The sequence below is a fragment of the Perissodus microlepis genome, chromosome 3 (assembly GCF_051167445.1).
Source record: "Perissodus microlepis isolate ML-2025 ecotype Zambia chromosome 3, ASM5116744v1, whole genome shotgun sequence".
Lineage (NCBI taxonomy): Eukaryota > Metazoa > Chordata > Actinopteri > Cichliformes > Cichlidae > Perissodus > Perissodus microlepis.
The window spans coordinates 51,900,748-51,921,003 of record NC_140463.1 but is presented as its reverse complement, the minus strand read 5'-3'; the positions used below and the strand labels follow the sequence as shown (position 1 = coordinate 51,921,003).

The window sequence follows — 20,256 nt, the reverse complement described above, 5'->3', positions numbered from 1 at the left end:
ATAAAAGGTTGGAACTCTAAAGAAAACAAAGAGAGCTCATAAACTGAAACTGATTTCATTTTTTCAGCTGGAACATTTTAGTTGTTCCTTTTTCAATACATACATAATTATATTTACAGTAAGTCTTATCATTCCCCTTTTCCCTGCCAGTCACCGCCAATGTTCCCTCTAATGTTTCATGTGTCTGAGCGAACACACAAACTCCCTGAGCGTCCCTTGGACCACTGTGAGCAACAGCAGACGTGTGCACTGTGGTCACGCCAGCATCGAATCCATCCAAGTTACATGTTTATTAAAATAATTGAAATAATCAAATTACAGCATTTACATTTATGTTAGACTACTTTTAATTAACTGCTTTAGCCCACTTACAATGAAAATTAAAAACAACCTTGTTCATGACCTGTGTAGTATGTTAACACTATTGGAAGTAAAAATAACTTGAACTCCAATTTTGAAAACACAACTTTCTTTCTTCTTTTTTTAAAATAAAGCTCTGACTTGTATTATGAGTCTGTGGTCTGGGAGAGAGTCTGTAACTCTCTGTCTGCAAAATACAGTAAATAATGACCAATGTTGGGCAGTTAATTATATAGTTATTTCTTCAAAAAAGTTACTGAGTTTTCAAAACAACAAAGTTTGTTGCAATAAATACTGAATACTATCGTTGTTATAAACAACGATAGTATTCAGGAAGAAATCCAAACAATGCAGATATTTTTATCATAACTCTGGTTTTACGTGGCCGATCAACACAATTTAAAAACTGGTATAAAGTCCACACTTTGTCCATCAATTGTTCCGTCTGTCCTGCTCACATCTCCAATGGTTGGACACGTTGTCATTAACGTGGCTTCACTCCACATCAGCCGCTTTGCTCGCTAAAACACCGGTGTCGGCACATAAGGACGCTGTCATAGCCTGTCAATGACGTTGATTAGCTGCGTATATACGAATGTGAATCGCATCATTGGCTGGACTATGGGATAAGGTGGCATCGTTCTAATCCCGTACGGGAGCAGCCAGTCACTTACTGACTAACACTACAAAACAGAATTGTTAAAGTTTTAATTTTAATTTCAATTGAGATTTGATTTTTTTTTTGTGCGCAACGCAGATTTTCTGTGCGCAGAGACCGTGCCAGCAGCGCGCACACGCGCAGCTTAGAGGGAACATTGGGCACCACCACAGTTCACTTCAACAAAACTTTACTTCAGATTTGTTTTCATGTTTTGATCCAGTGATGAGAGCCGTTTCCCCCATGTCCAGTCCTTGTACTAAGCTAGGCTAAACATGTCCAGTGCCTGTCTCTGTGCAGCTTTTAATCTGATGTTAATAAGGTAGAAATGGAGGAAGAAGAAAATGACTTCATCAATCAACATGCAGCTACCAACCCAAATGGTGAGGTGGTGGTTAGTTATTACTGTTGTTTATGATCCCCTACATTATCCTACATTCAAATATATTCTCCAGCTACAATAGTGTTTGTGTTCCTAAAAGGATTTCATGAATGTGTTATTGTTCATGTCACATCTGTATGAAACAAAGAGGAAGTGAGGTTTATCCTTCATGATCACAAACTGTTCCAGCATGTAAACCTGAGATCTGTGTGGAGCAGCTGACCTGTACGATGTGCTCAACACAAACATTATTTACCATCAGTTACTGTGTGACTGAACCACGTGGGTGTATGAAACATCGCTTTTAGTTTTAATAGCACATGGCAACATTCAGACGTGAATCTATACAGTAACAATTTGATTTGTTACAGTGAGGAGACTGTTGAAGGGAACGATGAGGGGAAACTGTAACAGCAGCAACAGAAACCCAGGAGAGAAAGCTGAGGTCTGGGTTCCTCTATGCTACACACAGCCTCCTGCTCCTGTGCTTTAGTAAACACATAAATATCTCCAAGTACACTTACTTCAGAAACTCTATTAAACTCTAAATTAAACTAAACTAAACTAAATTACAAGTTTACTTCAGCTTTAAATTACTCACAACATCAGCACACATGAGTAAACAAAATAAATAATAACAAAATATGTGACTGTAAAAAAAATCTTCAGACAGTAATTAAGAATCTCCTAAGCAATCCAAAGATAAAGAAAAGTTCACCTGCCAATTCTTGGTTGTTTATACAATAATATCATTTAATGATCAGCAGTGGGGATGTTTGGATCCTGACCTGAGAGTTTCCAGTGTACAATGTGGACTCTGCAGTGCAGCAGACAGAAGCTTCAGTCCTGAATCCCGCAGGTCATTGTTACTCAAGTCCAGCTCTTTCAGACTAGAGGACTGGGAGTTGAGAACTGAGGACAGAGCATCACAGCTTCTCTCTGAGAGGTTACAGCCACTCAGTCTGGAAGAAAACACACAAACAAATTAATTAAATCAGTCAAATGAAACATTTTTTAAGGCCAGCATGCAATACAATTATTGGTTAACTAAATAGCTTCATTAAAACACAACTCTTCTTCTATATCAGCACTTACTCCTTGTAAGCTCCACCTGCTCCACCTTCTGAGTCAGACGACATGAAAACAAACTGTAAATCTAGTAGAAACATGATTGGAAATCTTCTCAGATCCATTTGTACATTTAGAGCCTGATCCTGAAATATAGCAGCACGGACATTCACAGCAGCAAAGGGTTCTTGCTGATCTGAGCTGGCTTGGCCCTGGCTTATTGAAGATTAAAGAAAGCGGAATCAGCTGTTCAAAACCCCACAAGGCTGCCCGCTGTGACTGAAATAATGGGACGGGTCGTGACTTCTCAAAATGGGCTCATTGAACGCAGCACGGATAAGATCTTGAAGAAGCTCATGGCGGTCGTGAGTTCTCAGACTTTGCTGTTAGAGCGCAAAACTGATAACCTCTCGGAGAAGCTCGTGGCTCTCCAACGGGAGATTGAGAGACGAGTGACGGACTGTTAGATCAGCTGTGAAATTGACATGCAGTTGTTCGCACCAAAGAAAACCACCATCATTTCATGTGGCTAACATACCGGCGCCAGCTGTGGTCTCAAGGCTGGAGCTGAACATAACACATCTCACCCTGATAACAGACGGTGTTTAGACTGTTCCTTCCCATCCTAAGCATGCTTATCCCCTCCCGGTGCAGACGGTGGGTCGAGGGGACCAGCGCAAATGCTGCAGGCCCGGATGCGCTGTCTACACCGGCTGTCTCTCACCTTTTACCCATCCCTGTTGCTTGTCATGTGTTTCTATGGCGTACTAAGAGTTTTCATGTGCTCTGCGCTGAGGTCATTTTTTTTCTGTTCTCAAACTGATCTCCCTGTTGGAGCTCAGTCTGGGGGGAGTTCTTTTTTATCCTCATCTTTCCTGATGTTGTGCATTTTCTGCTGTTCGGTTCCGGGTCGCTGCTCTGGCTGACCGGCCAGCTACCTAGCCTGACCTGTCTCCCCAATGTGATGTTTGTGTATTGTATGTACGGTTGGCAAGGTCAGTATCCTAATTGCCCCTTGAAAATAAATACAGTGTTCTGAATCTGAATCTGAAAAGATTACAGAAGACGACTCTGTTCAGTAAATATTACGCTCATGCTGTCAAGAAATACCAAAGGTAGGTAAAACTCTGGTTGTTGCAGCCATCCAGTATGACATGCTTTGTACTGTCCTGCTGCAGTTTGTGACACCTGGTTGATGAGTTGTGAAGGATGATGAAACAAACACTTCACTCAATGTTTTTCTTCTAAACTGGATGTAATTTTGGCAGCCGAGAGTTTTTCACAATCTATCCCAGCTGCAAATAGGAACACAACAAATAAATAACTTTACCCACTTGGATCCTTATCATTCAAGATTGTGAAAAGATTCTCTACTCAGAGAATACTGGTGATTTTAGATGAGAGAGATGATTAGGAAGATGATGAAGGGGAAGAGTTTTCAGAACTTGAGGCCTTTTGTCTTCACTGTATAGGACAGAGAAGACAGGAAGGGAGGGAGCAGTGAGGAGAATGACACACAGGAAATGGTCTTGGGCAGACTCAAACCAGGCCCTGGAGTCACGACTCTAACTTTCAGTACATGGGTCACCTGCTCAGCCAGGTAAGCTACAGCAGTCAGCAGTGTGTGACTTAATTTGAAGACAATGATGACTATAAGTCAGGTAAAAAAAAATACTATCATCAACCAACAAGGGGAAAACAGTGAGCTTGAATGACCAAGCTTTGACCAAGGGTGGCTCACTCCTCGGTCTTCTTGCCCAAGGAGTGAACCACCCTGCATGGCTATCAATGTGGTGCAACGAAGGCCATCATACAGTACAGGCCATCCAAGCTGATTTTGAACTTTTCCTCCCAGATACCACCTTAAAAATCATCTAGATTAGGATATGTTGGCTGATCTGAATTGTGTTCTAGATCCAATCACAACAAACAGAGAGCTGTTGTGTGTCCAAGGTGAACAGGAAGAATATATACATGCATAAAGTCAATAAAGTCAGAAGGTTTGCTTTAGACTGTGCTGCAGTTTATCATCAAACAGGCACCATGCTGCCAATAAATGGCATCAAGTCTGACTTTAGTTTACTTTTTTTGTTCTTTGTTTTTTTAATCAAGATTACATTTTATAGCAACCACAGCAGAGATGACCAGGGAAGCTGTGCTTGAGGGGATGTAGCTAAAACAGCTGGTTTCAGACTGAAGATGAACTGAGGTGCTGCACCCAAGTCTGCAGGTTCAGGGAGGGACAAACATCTGCTGCAGCCAGATTGGAGTGAGAGCAGAGAGCAGGCCAACAACAACAAAGAAACAACAAACACACTGTGGAAGACCGAAGCAGAGTTTAGTTTAAAGTGGAACTAAGGATGTTTCTCTGGCTGCCATGATTCACTGAGTAATTCAAATGCTTTCTTTAATGCAGGACCCACCATGCATGTAAAAGCAAGTGTTTCACCAATATTTGTGACTAAACATAGACCTGCAGTAGAAATGTATCTAGGAGCATGCATGTGAATATAAAGTATCACAACATTACGCACATGCAGCCTAAGTTTTTAAACAAAGACTGATAACATAACAGCAGCAGTGATGATCAGAGTTTATGGTGAATCCAGCGTCTCGAGTACACCGAGTTCTGGAGGCATCAAAGAGGTTACAGTTGTATTGGAGAAATCCCAAAACTTTAGGATACAAATTCATAAAAAGACAGAAAGCCTGGTAAAATAAATTACTGACACAGTTGGATGTTAAAAGTAAAGACATGAGTACAAATGTACTCACAGAGCTTTGTTGGAGGCTTTGACCACTGGCAGCAGCCTCAGAAGAGCCTCCTCTGAAGCAGAGTATTTCTTCAGGTCAAACACATCCAGATCTTTTTCTGATGACAGTAAGATGAAGACCAGAGCTGACCACTGAGCAGGAGACAGTTCATCTGTGGAGAGACTTCCTGATCTCAGGGACTGTTGGATCTCCTCCACTAGAGAACGATCATTCAGTTCATTCAGACAGTGGAACAGATTGATGCTTTTCTCTGCAGACAGATTCTCACTGAGCTTCTTCTTGATGTACTGGACTGTTTTCTTATTGGTCTGTGAGCTACTTCCTGTCTGTGTCAGCAGACCTCGTAGGAGAGTCTGATTGGTCTGCAGTGAAAGACCCAGGAGGAAGCGGAGGAACAAGTCCAGGTGTCCATTTGGACTCTGTAAGGCCTTGTTCACAGCACTCTGGTGGAGAGATTTTAAATTATTTTTCTTTTTAAATAATTTAGACCATAATTTTGCTCGTTGTTGTTCCATCAGATTGAGTCCAGAGTTGATGAAGGTCAGATGGACATGAAGAGCAGCCAGAAACTCCTGAACACTCAGATGGATGAAGCAGAACACCTTGTCCTGGTACAGTCCTCTCTCCTCTTTAAAGATCTGTGTGAACACTCCTGAGTACACTGAGGCTTCTCTGATATCGATGCCACACTCTCTCAGGTCTGGTTCATAGAAGATCAGGTTTCCTTTCTGCAGCTGATCAAAAGCCAGTTTTCCCAGAGACTCCATCATCTTCCTGCTCTCTGGACTCCAGTGTGGATCTGTCTCAGCTCCTCCATCAAACTTGACCTTCTTCACTTTGGCCTGAACCACCAGGAAGTGGATGTACATCTCAGTCAGGGTGTTGGGCAGCTGTCCTCCCTCTCTGGTTTCCAGCACATCCTCCAGAACTGTAGCAGTGATCCAGCAGAAGACTGGGATGTGGCACATGATGTGGAGGCTTCGTGATGTCTTGATGTGGGAGATGATCCTGCTGGCCTGCTCCTCATCTCTGAATCTCTTCCTGAAGTACTCCTCCTTCTGTGGGTCAGTGAACCCTCTGACCTCTGTCACCATGCCAACACATTTAGGAGGGATCTGATTGGCTGCTGCAGGTCGTGTGGTTATCCAGAGGCGAGCAGAGGGAAGCAGTTTCCCCCTGATGAGGTTAATCAGCAGCACATCCACTGAGGTGGACTCTCTAGGGTCAGTTAGGATTGTAGTTTTGTGGAAGTCCAGAGGAAGTCGACACTCATCCAGACCATCAAAGATGAACACAACCTGGAAGTCTTCAAAGCTGCAGATTCCTGCTTCTTTGGTTTCAGTAAAGAAGTGATGAACAAGTTCCACCAAGCTGAACTTTTCCTCTTTCAGCACATTCAGCTCTCTGAAAGTGAATGGAAATATGAACTGGATGTCCTGGTTGGCTTTGTCTTCAGCCCAGTCCAGGCTGTATTTCTGTGTTAAGACTGTTTTCCCAATGCCAGCCACTCCCTTTGTCAGCACTATTCTGATCAGGTATTGTCTTTTGGGTGTGTCTTTAAAGATGTCTTCTTGTCTGATTGTTGTTTCTGGTCTGTCTGGTTTCCTGGATGCTGTTTCAATCTGTCTGACCTCATGTTCATCATTGACCTCTGCAGTCCCTCCCTCTGTGATGTAGAGCTCTGTGTAGATCTGATTCAGAAGGGTTGGGCTTCCTGCTTTAGCGATCCCCTCAAACACACACTGGAACTTCTTCTTCAAGACAGACTTAAGTTTAGGCTGACACTTCTGAAGAGCATCTGAATCAAAAAAAGGAAAAAAGAAGGAAAAGTACAAATCTGGTCTGAAGGAGCTATCTGACGTACTTTGCCCTTTGTTGAGCCTATCATACGTTTTAGTTTTTAATATACTTATTCCACCAGAAATTCATCAAAAAGGCGCTACAGTAATTCCTAAATGTATTTCCTGAAAACAGCCACATTAAATGTTTTGAACCTACACATCTGCATTGCTTTGCAGCTTTTCATATGTACCTGATTCCAACATGTGCAGGCTAAACAGGTTTCTGCTTTCTGTGCCTCTTCTCCAAACTTTGTAACCAAAAAAAACAACATTGAAGTGTCATAATGTTCCCCACTGCTATGTTATTTAAAGAAGCATCTGAGAGAGATTCATTAATTCTTGTCGTATATTACAATGGCGAAAGACAATGTAAACCCTTTCTGGCCACACAAAACATGTGCTTTACTTTATTATATATAAATGTGGCATTTTTTTCATTAAACATTTAAGTCAAATGACTGATGCTTGTCTTTTTTAAGGCAATCAGTTTGCATGGTTTTTAAAAGTAAAGAACACTTGTGTTTAATTAAATACAGCTCACATTAGATCCAAGTAGTTTCACAGGTTTATGATGATCATCAAAATTCCTCCATATACTTTAGAAAATATATTTGCAAGCATGTAACAAATCCAAACATTCGGCGTAGAATGACGTACTTGCCCTCTCCTTTTTCTTACAATGAATTCCGAGGTTTCACTTTCACATCTCAACAAACTGCAAGGTGACCATTTTTATTCATGGTATATGATACATGACCTCACCTTGTTGAGCAGATGGATCAGAGTTTAAACGCAGCTGAGAAAAAAGAGAAGGATCTTTGATCTGAAGATGTTTGATTGTTATCTTGCATGCTTTGTCTCCTTTTTTCCTCACTGTGTCGATGAAGCTGCGTGCCTTATCTGCTCTGGCTAGGTTCTTCTCCAGTATCGATTCTTTCTCCAACTCATTTAAGACAGTGTCACATACGAGGGCCTCAAGGAGCTGTGTGAGGATTTCTGTTGTTACCCTCCAGACAAAGGCTGACCGCACCCTGGCAAGCGCCTCCTCTACAGGAAGAAGAAAGAGACATAAACATGCCTCTCAGTCGAAATCATGTGAAAAATACAGTGGAACCCCGACTTACGAATACCCCATGTCACGAAATATTCAAGTTACGAAGGCACTGAACGGCAATATTTCTGCCCGTGTTATGGTAAAATGCCCGTGTAACGAAATCCCCTGGCTCTGATTGGCTGAGCCTACAATGCCCACAATGCCTTCCGAATCATGTGACAACCCCTTGGCTTCCGGTCTCGTGCTTTGCTGTTCCACTTGAATGACGTATTGTTGTTCTAGTTAGCAATTAGCCTAAAGCCTATCGTTCAGCATCGCCTCACTTAAAAGGCGCGATGGGTGCTTTGACTTACGAAAATTTTCGACTTACGAAAGACCCTCGGGAACGGATTAATTTTGTAATTCGGGGTTCCACTGTATTCTAACTTTGTTGAATTAACACTTCATCATCTCATCAACAAATACTGCATTTTAGGGTGTGTGCGGTTAAAATGATGCCAGCTTAAAATGAAACTGAAGAAAAAATTGAAACTGAAAAATAATATTGTAACCGATACACAGATGATCTGTATTGCTATACAGCTGTTCTATATTGCTATACAGACGGGCAGGTATACAGGTATACTATGAACAAATATACATATATAAAGATGAAGCACTGTGAGGTAAACAGATCTACAGAGTGCTATGAAAATATCTACAGTAGTGGAAGCGTAGCTCTCTAACAGTGTACACACTATAACAGAGACTACACCATGCCAGTGTCCTAAAACTACAGCAGTAACCAATGTGGTGAATGTTGATAATGAAATGATCAAGGTCACTGGGAGGAGGAGTGTAGAAGGGTTAGGTGAGTGTGGATGGAAAGGCTCAGCGGGGGACTGAGTTCAGTAGGGTAACAGCTGTGGCGAAGAAGCTGTTCCTAAACCTGCTGGCTTTAGTCTGAAGGCTCCTGTAGCGCCTCCTGGAGGGGAGGAGGAGCTGGAAGAGTTTATTGGCAGTATGAGAGGAGTCCCTGAGAATGATGCGTGCTCGGCATAGAAATCTCTTCCTGTGGACATCCTCAATGGCAGGAAGTGGAGTCCCTGTGATGCGTTGGGCAGTTTTCACCACCCGCTGCAGTTCCTTGCGGTCAGCAACAGAGCAGTTCCCATACCAGACTGTGACACAGTTGGTCAGGATGCTCTCTATCACACAGCGGTAGAAGTTACCCAGTATGTCATTAGACAGGTGATTCTTCTTCAGGGTCCTCAACAAAAAGAGGCGCTGATGGGCCTTCTTGACCAGGCTGGAGGCGTTAGTTGACCAGGACAGATTCTCAGAGATGTGGATCGCCAAGAACTTGAAGCTAGAGACCTGTCCAACAGCTGTGCCATTTATGTAGATGGGGACATGGGGGTTTCTCTTCTCTCTACTGAAGTCCACAATGAGCTCTTTGGTTTTGCTGGTATTCAGGAGCAGGTTATTGTCAGCACCACACAGCTTGGTGCTTTACCTCTTCCCTGTAGCAGACTCATCATTGTCACTGATGAGACAGTCATTGTGGTGTCATCTACAGACTTGATGGAGTTGGATCCATACTAAGGTCTGCAGTCAAAGAGGAACGGGCTCAGCACACAGCCCTGTGGAGTGCCAGTGTGAGTGTGACAGTGGTAGAGCTGTTATGGCCTGACCTAACATGCTGAGGTCTGTTGGTCAGAAAGTCCATGAGCCATGATCCAGGTGCAGATGGAGTTGTTGAGTCTAAGATCCACAAGTTTGGTGATCAGCTTGGAGGGAAGAACTGTACTGAATGCTGAGCTGAAGTCAACTAACAGCATTTTTGCATAAGTATTCTTGTTGTCCAGGTGTGAGAGTACACAGTGACGAGCTGTGGATACAGCATCCTCTGTACTCCATTGTTTCGATTGACAAATTGGTGAGGATCCAGTGTGGGGGGCAAGCATGTCTTGAGGTGCATGTCCTGTAATGCGTCAGGGCCAGCAGCTTTTTGAGCGTTGTGTGATGGAGAACTTTGCTTTGTGTAATGTTATAAATACTTGGATAATCCTCAGAATCTCTGGACTTTTACATAAAGATATTATATTCAGTCCTGTGGATAGTTATATACTTAAAAATATATTATCCTCTCTGGTTACTCTGGTATAAATGACTCTGAATCACTTTATGGTAAATAACACACTATTGGCAAAAAAAAAAACAAACCTGTGAAAGAATTCCAGATCACAAGTCTGTAGTTCGACATACAAGTGACGACCTTTGACCTTCATCAGTTTTTATTTAATTGTGTCAGAGAAACTCAAACGTGCTCTTCATGCAGCTGAGTACATCAAGTGTTTAAAACAGAAGCTGTGCAGGTCTGAGATCAGCAGCTTTGTGAAACACCAAACTGAGGTCCTGTTAATGCTGATATATAGTGACACAGTTACATTTCAATTCAATTCAATTTTATATATATAGCACCAAATCACAACAACAGTCGCCTGAAGGTGCTTTATATTGTACAGTAGATCGTACAATAATAGATACAGAGAAAAACCCAACATTCATATGATACATGGGTGATTGATGCTTTTGTCTTTAACTTTATCAATAAAACAGCTGCAGCTTTCACTACAGCACGTGTGGTACTTTAACCTTTGTACTGTTTTCATCAGTTCATTCTGCAGTTAACATGTGAACATGTTGGATGATCTGTCTGCTGTCACTGGGTGGTGCTGAGGTCTGAATCTGAGGGCAGCTCCTGTAATCACAAAGACAACAGAATCATCACAAACTGAAATATAAAGTTTATCTCAAATCTGAAATAGAGCTGATCCTTCTCTGTCCTCGTACACCCAGGATCTGAAGTTCTTCTCTTACATTTCTTTAGTTCTTCAGCTCTGCTGACATACGAGCTGTTTATTGTTTAAAGCCGTATATACCAACAGATTTTCCAATATAATGTTAACCTTTGAGTTGTTGGTGCTTTGTGAATGTGAATCTCCATACATGAGCAGACGGAGCAGGTTTCAGTCCTGGTTCAGTCTGCTGCTGCACCGTGGTCACCAACATACAGAGGTATCATAACAAATATTAATGCTTTTAATTAATGCTTTTTTCCCTCTCAGAGGATGTAAGCTGTACTGCACATGTAACTTTGTGAACAATACCTCAATAAGAATGATTCAGACTGTTTTATTTAACCTGAATATTTGAAACAAACTTAATAAAAAGAATACACAGAGTCAGTGTTAAAAATGTAATCCGTGGAAAAATTAAACACACATTTTAACTTAAGCTGCCAAGCAGAAGTATTTGGTTTGAGTACATAAATATTAGGCTTTGCTATTTAATCCGTAATTAATGATTAATGAGGGGTTACTAAAGTGCAAGCCTTTTTTAAAATATGTGTTAATATCCTTACAGATGTGGCAAAAGAGTGAAAACATGCTGCTGTTTGCACATATTTCATAATCAGCTCTGCACAGGAGCTGAAGCAGAGTGCAGCCTGTTGCTCTTACAGTGTAATACTCATAATAAAAGTACAGTAACTGTGGTTAGTTACTGACTGAGCAGCCCGGTGCGTTTCTGTTAATTTCGTTCACCTGCACGGGTTAGCTAAAAAAACTTTACAAAACAAGTTTTGCCGACAGCCGAGTGCCCATCTTAGCTAGCTAGCTAAGAATGTTAGCTACAGATTAGCTTACAAACACCTTTCACATACCAAAAATATTGTGGCGGCTCTCAGGTCCTTCGGTCAGGCAGATACAGAAGAACACCTGAGTCTGTCAGTTTGAAACAGTCGGTAAACGCTGGACCTCCTCTCAGCGTCCCCGCTCTATGTGCCGTTCAGAGATACGCAAGTTTCTTCATGACTGCGGCTGCTGCAGATATTAGGTTGTCCGTGATTTCCACAGTCACTGGTCAGCAATATAATGTGTGCAAACATATGTGGCTCATATATGTGGCTCTGAAGCCCCGCCCCTCAAGCGCACCCTCAGATGCCAAAGCAGTGCCAGCTAATTGAAGCTGAAAAAATAACTGTACGTGGAAAAAAAACGATGTAAGTGTGAAAACATGGTAGTGAGTGAGTTTTTTCTTTAAATTTCTATATTTATGTTTTTTCACTATCATTTTTTTTTCACTTTCAATACATTTGTTTCAGTTTCAATATTTCTTCAGTTTCATTTTAAGGTGGCATCGTTTTAACCTCATATGTGGGTTCGAAGTACAAAAAAGTCCAGTTGTTTCTATGCCAAACTCCTTAGACTGGAAGTTCTCATGTTATAAAAATGTCCCAAAGAAAGATTAAGGCAAAGATTAGGACAGGTTACAACTCATGAATTTTATGTACTTATCACAGTTACAAAAAAGAATCTGCCTGAAGTCTATACATCCATACATCTCCTCATACAAAGCACTGATCTCCTACCTGCTGATGGAGCTGCTTTGACTGGCTGTTCTTTAGGTTCTTCCATCATCTTTCTATAAAAACACGAGAAGATGATTTTACCAAAAGAAACAGTGAACACAGTCTGGGTGTCACATCATATGAATTTGTGTCATGGTTTTAGTGTATGGGCCACATACACTAAAACTGATCTGTGTGAAAGAACACATTGATGACATGTGAATGTAGTGATAACCTCATGATATTTGGGGAATAGAGGTTTTTAGTTTTTCAGATATTTGTTCAGTATAATGATTAAATAATCTGACAATACAAACCTAAAATACTTTGTTCCCTGTCTGCGACTTTGTGCGTCTGTGCTGTTAGTGCTTAAAGGAAGTTTTAAACTTAAAATACTTCCCACATATGTGACTGTGGTCTCTGGGGCCATTATCCTGAAACACTGGGGCTCAGCCCTGAAATCTTTGCTATCTTCACTTGATAACAGCAGCTGTTTAAAGTTATTGTGTTTGACAGTAAAGTGAATGTAAATGTGAGACACTGTGTGCTCACAGCTAAAGGCTGCAGTCAGCTGTGTTAGAGCGTCCAATGATCCTTTAATAAACACTCAGAGCTCCATGTTGATGAAGCTGTCATGTGTGCTGACATGTTCACAGTGTGACTTCAGAGCTTCTATTGAGCCATAATGGCTCCTTTAATCTGGCTCTGCTCTGTCACATGCTCACCTCTTCTTCACTGTCTCATCAATCTGCTGCACTCTTCATCTCCTCCTCTCTCTCTCTGCTGTCCTGTTTGAAAAAACAAACAAATCAGCGTGAGCCAATCAAACTCTGTGCAGATGCTGCAGCTACAGCTGATATGTCATGCAGTTGTCCATCAATCAGCTTCTGCTGCTGTTTATTCGGCTCTTACTCTGAACACGTGCAGATCTAGGAAGATTTTCTTGGGGTGTCAAAATCAAAGCGTTTGTTTTTTCAAACACACGTTCAGGTGTTACATATGGTTTAAATGATTCAAATGCAGTAAGTATACATGTTTCATATATTGTCTATAACTGAATTATGTTCTGTAGCCTTAATTAAACACTTTAGTTGCATAAAACGTGAATTTTGATTTTATGTACTGTATATGTCACAGCATCGCAGTGTGGATGTGGAGAAGAGAGGACCCAAACCGAGGACTCACAGGTGGTGAAGGCTGGTGTTTATGGCAGAATGACAGAGCCTGAGATGGATGACTGACTGGAAGACCAGCTGAACAGAAACGACACATGTGCGACTGACAAAGACACTGAACTGGAGGACACTCAGGACTTACACAGGCTAATGATAATGATCAGGGTTCATACGCCTTTTTCAGGGTCAAATTCAAGCACTTCTTAAGCACTTTCAAGGTCCCTTTTCAAACTTTTACAGCACATCCCTCCCTCACCGCCAAAAAAAATGCATGTTTCAATTCACATCACCTCAGTAAGACCATGTGAAAATTAAGACAAATCATCCTAGGTGAACTTAAACACCTTTGTTCCCCTTTTGTTAAGACATAGAAAAACGCACCACACAAAAATACTGCAAAAGGAGGGCGCCTTATATACATAGTGTATAAACTCAAAATGCACATTTCACTTAAAAATTAAGATGTGAACAAATCAACTTGTTAGATATTCTTCTCCTGTTGAAACCCCCCCCCCCCCCCCAAAAAGAAATAAATAAGTCTTCTCATCAGATATTGATGCTTCTTTCCTGTGTGACAGAAAAGAGGAGACAGATGTTTGTTTGTTTTTTAAGTTAATTCCCAATAAAACTAACTGTTTTACTGCTAACTACATTGCTGTCTGTAATATTGCTGAAGTCCTAAACGATCACCTTTAAAGTGTTTGTGCTAATAACATCATGTCAGACAGGCATGGAGAACAGCACTGACTGGGAGGCTTTGAACACATCACATAGTTCAATTCAACATTTAAGACTTTAAGAATGTACAAGCATCTACTTAAAATCTATTTAATTTATCATCTGTGATATTATTTTGTACAATTCCAATGTATTTTGTTCATCTCACTTAAATAAACAGGCAGCCTGTAAGTATGAAATATTCATATACAAACACATATAAATGTGTGAACTGTCTCAGTGGCTGATAGTGCCCCACAGGCAGTGTGAGCTTGAAGACATTTATAATAATAACACGGGACTTCCAGTGTTAAAGGCTAAAAGCAAAGTTGTCACCAAGTACTGTTTATATTTGTGTGTATTGCTGCAGCTTTTTTGAGTATTAACTTGGTGCCTTTGGGTGAAATAATGGTAATATGACTGATCCATATGGTCACAAAGAATAGCCACTTGTTTCTGTGCTACCAAAGTTCCCCGGCTTTCATTCATAATGTGTTTATCGTCAGCACCTGCACATTAAACTACTTAACCCTCTGGGGTCCAGGGTATAACTGGCCGTTTATGACTACTTTTGATTTGTTCTCTATATTTCACCTTTAAAAACTGTTTCTCTTGCCAATCTGTTATTTACTCATTTTGACATAATGTGTCAGCACAATTTATCTAAATTCAGACGAAATTTAAAATACGAGTAGAAAGTGATATTTTTTACTGAAAAAACCACAAGCATGTTTAACGAATCATTTTCATAACTTGTAATGCAAATAGAAATTGTACATTTTTAAAAAATATGCACAAGTTTTGCAAACAACAAAGTTATATGATACTATTTACCTAAAAATGTGGCCAAGGCTCAGACGTTTTTTATATAACCATTTAAAACTATTTACAGAACAATCAGCTGTTCTGCATCAAAGAAGAAGACACACAAATGATTTATGCAACTCCAAAAAATAGTTTGTGTCACTCTGACACAGATGAGAACAGCACAGGGATAAACCTGCAGGTCTGACAGCAGGTGTGTCACTCAGCGTTTACACTGCAATCTGCCTTTGGTGGCTTTAAGGCAGCAAATGTGACGTTCACTAGTAGAACTGACACACAAAACAAAACAACGACTACACTACACTAGTCAACACACTAACTTGAGACTCCAAACACGGGAAACGTCACAAATTTCTCATGTCTCAAAACTGTCTCTCTCTCTTTCTCACTCCTAAAACTTCCCTCTCTTCCCAAACAACCAAATGCCACATGTTGCCATACCATTTTTTGATTGGTCGACATGGTACATTTTTCCACCAATAGGGAAGGAGTGTTTTTTCTTTTTCTTTTTTCACTCACAAGCAAAGCGTGTTTGCTAGCGCTCTCCTTAGAAAAGGCCGTTTTAACCGTTTCTTCCCGGAGTAAACGCCACTGTTGTATTCAGAAAAAAAACCATCGGTTTTACGTTGCCTATCAACACAGTTTAAAAAGTGGTACATAGTTTGAAGTCTGCACGTTCGACCCAAGTTGAAATGGAGACTCTGGGTCCGTGGACCCCAGAGGGTTAACCAGAAAGCCTTAAGTTAGCTAGTTATGTATCAGGCTAATGTTTAAAGCTTTCACTTGAGTAAATTAACTCATATTACTGCTAAGCAATGTTAGCTAAGTTCACAGCATATTCCATAATAGCGCTGCCATACTGCATCACACTCAGTGCATCTCAATCATTTCTCCAGCGAGTTTGATAGTTAGCAAAATAATAATCATAATTTAAAAATAGCATGTGTAACGTACACGTACTGGAAAATTATTTACTAGGACTCATCTATCATACGACTAGAGAGCGCAAACTCCGCTCTTGTCGTTTTCCATCAAACACTCATTAAAACAGCGACCTACAGGTATGTTAGCGCACTCATCCCCGACTGTCCGACGGAGGGGCGGGGTCACATGTTGAAACAGACACAAGGCAGCTTCATTTTATTTCTCTATCTGACAAGAAAACTATTCAATCCGATAGTTATTTGTGGTGAATGAAATACAGTTACACTTTCAAGCACTTTTAAGCACCACATCTGAAATTCAAGCACTTTTCAAACCTTGAAAAGGCAATGGTAAATTCAAGCATTTTCAAGGATTTCAAGCACCCGTATGAACCCTGTTAATAACGCTGATCCAGTGTTACAGCAGCTATGGTGGTAATGAGTCTCCTCTGTGAGCAGCTGCTGTCCTCATAAACCAAACAGGCCTCTTACTGTGACGTTACCAGAGATGGGCAGTAACGCGTTACTTGATTACTTTTTTCAAGTAACGAGTAAAGTAAGGGATTACTATTGCAAAAACGGTAATTAGATTACCGTTACTTTCCCGTAGGAACGCTGCGTTACTGCGTTACTAAAACCGTGATTTTTTTGCGAGAATGTCTCATGACAGTGACGTAAGCAAGTGCGACATTCGTGACAACAGCTGTGTGCAGATCAACAGTGGATAATATATCGAGTGCGGGAGAGAGTATGAGCGTGCAGCGTTTAAAGCGTGGAAGTACTGACCTTACTTTAAGTTTGATTCCATAAAAAGTGACAAAAACATTAGTGTCCGTTGTGCGTGGGAAGAAAACTTCTTTTTACAGCGAAAAAAAACCCCTAAACTTCCAAGCAAGCACGGAGTGCACTACGATGTAATGGGAAATTCACAGAGAAACTCGCGGATTCTTCCACTGACCGCCGCGGCACACCTGCACCAGAGTAAACCTCCGCCTACCCTACTCCTGCTTTACAGGTGAAAATAGAGCAAAAGGACCGCTAGTCTTTGACTTTATTTATTTTCTGTTGTGTTTTACTTGCATCTATTTGAAAGAGTGAGTGTAAACACACACAAAAAAGAAAAAGTATGTGCTGGAATGTGCAGAAAATAGGTTTAAATATTAAACAAATTTCTTCCAGTCAGAGAATGTTGCATATAATTAAATTTTTGCTTGATGCATAAAGTTAAAAGATTAAAACTAATAAAACAAGTTTTAAAAAGGGACCTTTCCATTTGATTACATTTTGTATGATGGATAATGTAGAAAAAGTAGAATTGGGCTGAAAGATCTATCGCTTTATCACCTATTCAGGTTGTAAGTCGTGTTTTTAAAAAGTAACTAAGTAACTATGTAACTAAGTAATTAATTACTTTTGAAAATAAGTAATCAGTAAAGTAACGGGATTACTTTTTTGGGGAAGTAATCAGTAATTAGTTACTGATTACTTTTTTCAAGTAACTTGACCAACACTGGACGTTACAGCTCTCTGTGTTTCTACCAATGACTGTATAAAACATAGACGACGCGACAGCTCCCCAAAAATGAAGCCAAAACGCAGTATAGGTCATAAACCTCCATGTTAGCGGATGGGACTGGGGTCAGACTAAAATTAATTAATTCTCCTTAGATAATTTTTTTCCAAAGATTCTTTCTTTTGTTTTCAATAGTTCTCATCTCGCTGATTGATGTTCAAGGGGTCTCCTTTCCCATAAGTTTGATTCTAATTCCTCCCGCGGTGATGTTAAATTGGGGTGAAACGTCATCATAGCAGCTTTGACTAACAGCTGCAGTCACGGAGAAACTTGCGTATCTCTGTCCGGGAATAGCAGATAGAGCGTAGGCTCTGAGAGGAGGGCCAGCATTTACGCTACGAAAACACGACCGAGTGTTTTAACCTGACAGCCTGAGGTGTTCTTCAGTAAACTGGACTACCCGACAGAAGGACCCGAGGCCCCGCTGCACTTTTTTGGTAAGTTAAACGTGTTTGTAAGCTAATCCGGAACTACCGTCCTTATCTAGCTCCAGAGACCTAGCTAGCTAAGATGAGCACTCGGCTGTCAGGGTTCGTTTAGCTGTGCAGGTGAATGAATTTACTAAAGAAATCAAGAGAAACGCCCCGGGCTGCTCAGTCACTAATTACTGTTACTGTACTTTTATTACAAGTGTTATACTGTAAAAGCAACAGGCTGCATCCTGTTTTCAGTCTCTTGCCACATCTGTAAAGACAGTAACATTTTTTTTAAAAGCGTGTACTTCAGTAACTCCTCATTAATCAGGAACTATGGATTAAAGTACTGTAGTGTACTGTAATACTGAAAAAAATTTAAGAGAAGAACTTCAGATCCTGAGTGTGTGAGGACAGAAGAATCAGCTTTATTTCAATATTGAGGGATAAAATTTATATTTGAGTTTGATGGTTCTGTTGTCTTTGTGATTACAGGAGCTGCCCTCAGATTCAGACCTCAGCACCACCCAGTGACAGCAGACAGATCATCCAACATGTTCACATGTTAACTGCAAAATGAACTGATGAAAACAGTGCAAAGGTTAAAGTACCACACGTGCTGTAGTGAAAGCTGCAGCTGTTTTATTGATAAAGTTAAAGACAAAAAAGGATTAATCACTCATGTAATTGTGTCAGTATATATCAGCATTAACAGGACCTCAGTTTGGTGTTTCACAAAGCTGCTGATCTCAGACCTGCACAGCTTCCGTTTTAAACACTTGATGTATTCAGCTGCATGAAGAGCACATTTGAGTTTCTCTGACACAATTAAATAAAACCTGATGAAGGTCAAAGGTCATCACTTGTATGTTGAACTACAGACTTGTGATCTGGAATTCGTTCACAGTTTTTTGCAGATAGTGTTATTTACCATAAAGTGAAGCAGAGTTATTCATACCAGAGTAACCAGAGAGGATCACATATTTTTAAATATATAACTTTCTACAGGACTGAATATAATATCTTTATGTAAAAGCCTGGAGCCTCTGGGGAGTATCCGAGTATTTATAACATTACACAAACCAAAGGTCTCATCACAGTGTTGATGAAATGCTGGGTTTATCCATCTCCTGGGGCGGGCCGACAGAGGAGTGCTGAAGATTTCACTGTGAGGGAGCTGCTGGTGAAGATCATGAGTCCTGCTTGATCAATGCGATGAGCTTCAGTCTTCCTGGTGTTTCTTAAATGATGCCTCTCTCAGTGGGTCAACAGAACTTATGGCACAGGACAGCTGTGATGAAAGAAAGGGAAGAAGTTTCTCCAAACCTCTGGACCCAGAAACCCAGCTTGGTCCTGATGGTCTCCCTCACTAGTTTCTCTCCAGGGTGAATGTAGCTGTGGATATAATATGGATTATTATTAAATGAAAAGAACAAATTAGACTACACTACTGAAACGTTCTGCTGATGTTTTTAAAGTCTCCATGTTACCAGGCTGTAGAGGGCTCTGAAGATTTAAACAGTTTTAGATCCATGACACTCACAGTCTTATGTTAAAATCTCAAAGGACAGCATTATATTTTTGATATTAACAGTAACTCTGGGCCTCTGTAGAGTGTGCAGCTGATCTCATCGCTGTCTAAAAATGGATTAAAAAAACCTAAGTGTTGAAGACTATTAAGAGTAGCAGGTGTGTAGCATCGCTAACTAGCTAGCAACAAGCCTCCAACACAGTGCGTATGCTAGCGGCTAATCTAGCGAACGAATTAACAACAGAGCGATTTTAGAACTATAAGATGATAAACTGTGTGTCTTTTTTATAACAGTGACATGGTTGTATTTACCTTAATTAGACGAGTTCTCAGTCGCGGTAAACCAGCAAAAAAACTCGAGCAGCCGGGCTACGTAAAAAGTGCAGGGGGGTGTGTTTGCGGTCACGTCCAGCGGGTGTGTGGGCGGGAGCGTTACACAGTCGCTCCACCTCAAGTCACTACTGCGCAGACTCTGGCTCCAAATTTGCAAGATGGCAGCCTCCACAAACGGGATATTTTGGCTTCATTTTTGCACAATGGGAGGAGGCGGGGTCGCGTCGTACATCTT

The 20,256-nt window shown here is 40.9% G+C and overlaps 1 protein-coding gene and 1 long non-coding RNA gene across 4 annotated transcripts in view; both read right to left on the bottom strand.

Annotated features, from left to right (window-relative positions):
* Positions 1–20,256, bottom strand: part of LOC146391910 (NACHT, LRR and PYD domains-containing protein 3-like) — a 50,755-nt gene that overhangs the window by 24,499 nt on the left and 6,000 nt on the right. For 2 of the 3 annotated variants that reach the window (XM_084915535.1, XM_084915544.1), the window contains exons 2-6: positions 13,257–13,319; positions 12,553–12,605; positions 7,847–8,131; positions 5,244–7,041; positions 2,189–2,362 (exon numbers count right to left, since the gene is read on the bottom strand). In XM_084915535.1, the coding sequence (XP_084771661.1) occupies positions 2,189–2,362; positions 5,244–7,041; positions 7,847–8,131; positions 12,553–12,601 (2,306 nt within the window). In that variant the 5' untranslated portion in view covers positions 12,602–12,605; positions 13,257–13,319. The remainder of the gene's footprint in view (positions 1–2,188; positions 2,363–5,243; positions 7,042–7,846; positions 8,132–12,552; positions 12,606–13,256; positions 13,320–20,256) is intronic. The other variant, XM_084915551.1, reaches the window with a different exon arrangement.
* LOC146391911 (uncharacterized) lies at positions 10,397–12,545 on the bottom strand. Its single transcript, XR_014798962.1, has 2 exons — positions 11,845–12,545; positions 10,397–10,881 (listed from the first exon to the last, which is right to left on the bottom strand). It is a non-coding gene; the product is annotated as an uncharacterized LOC146391911 (long non-coding RNA).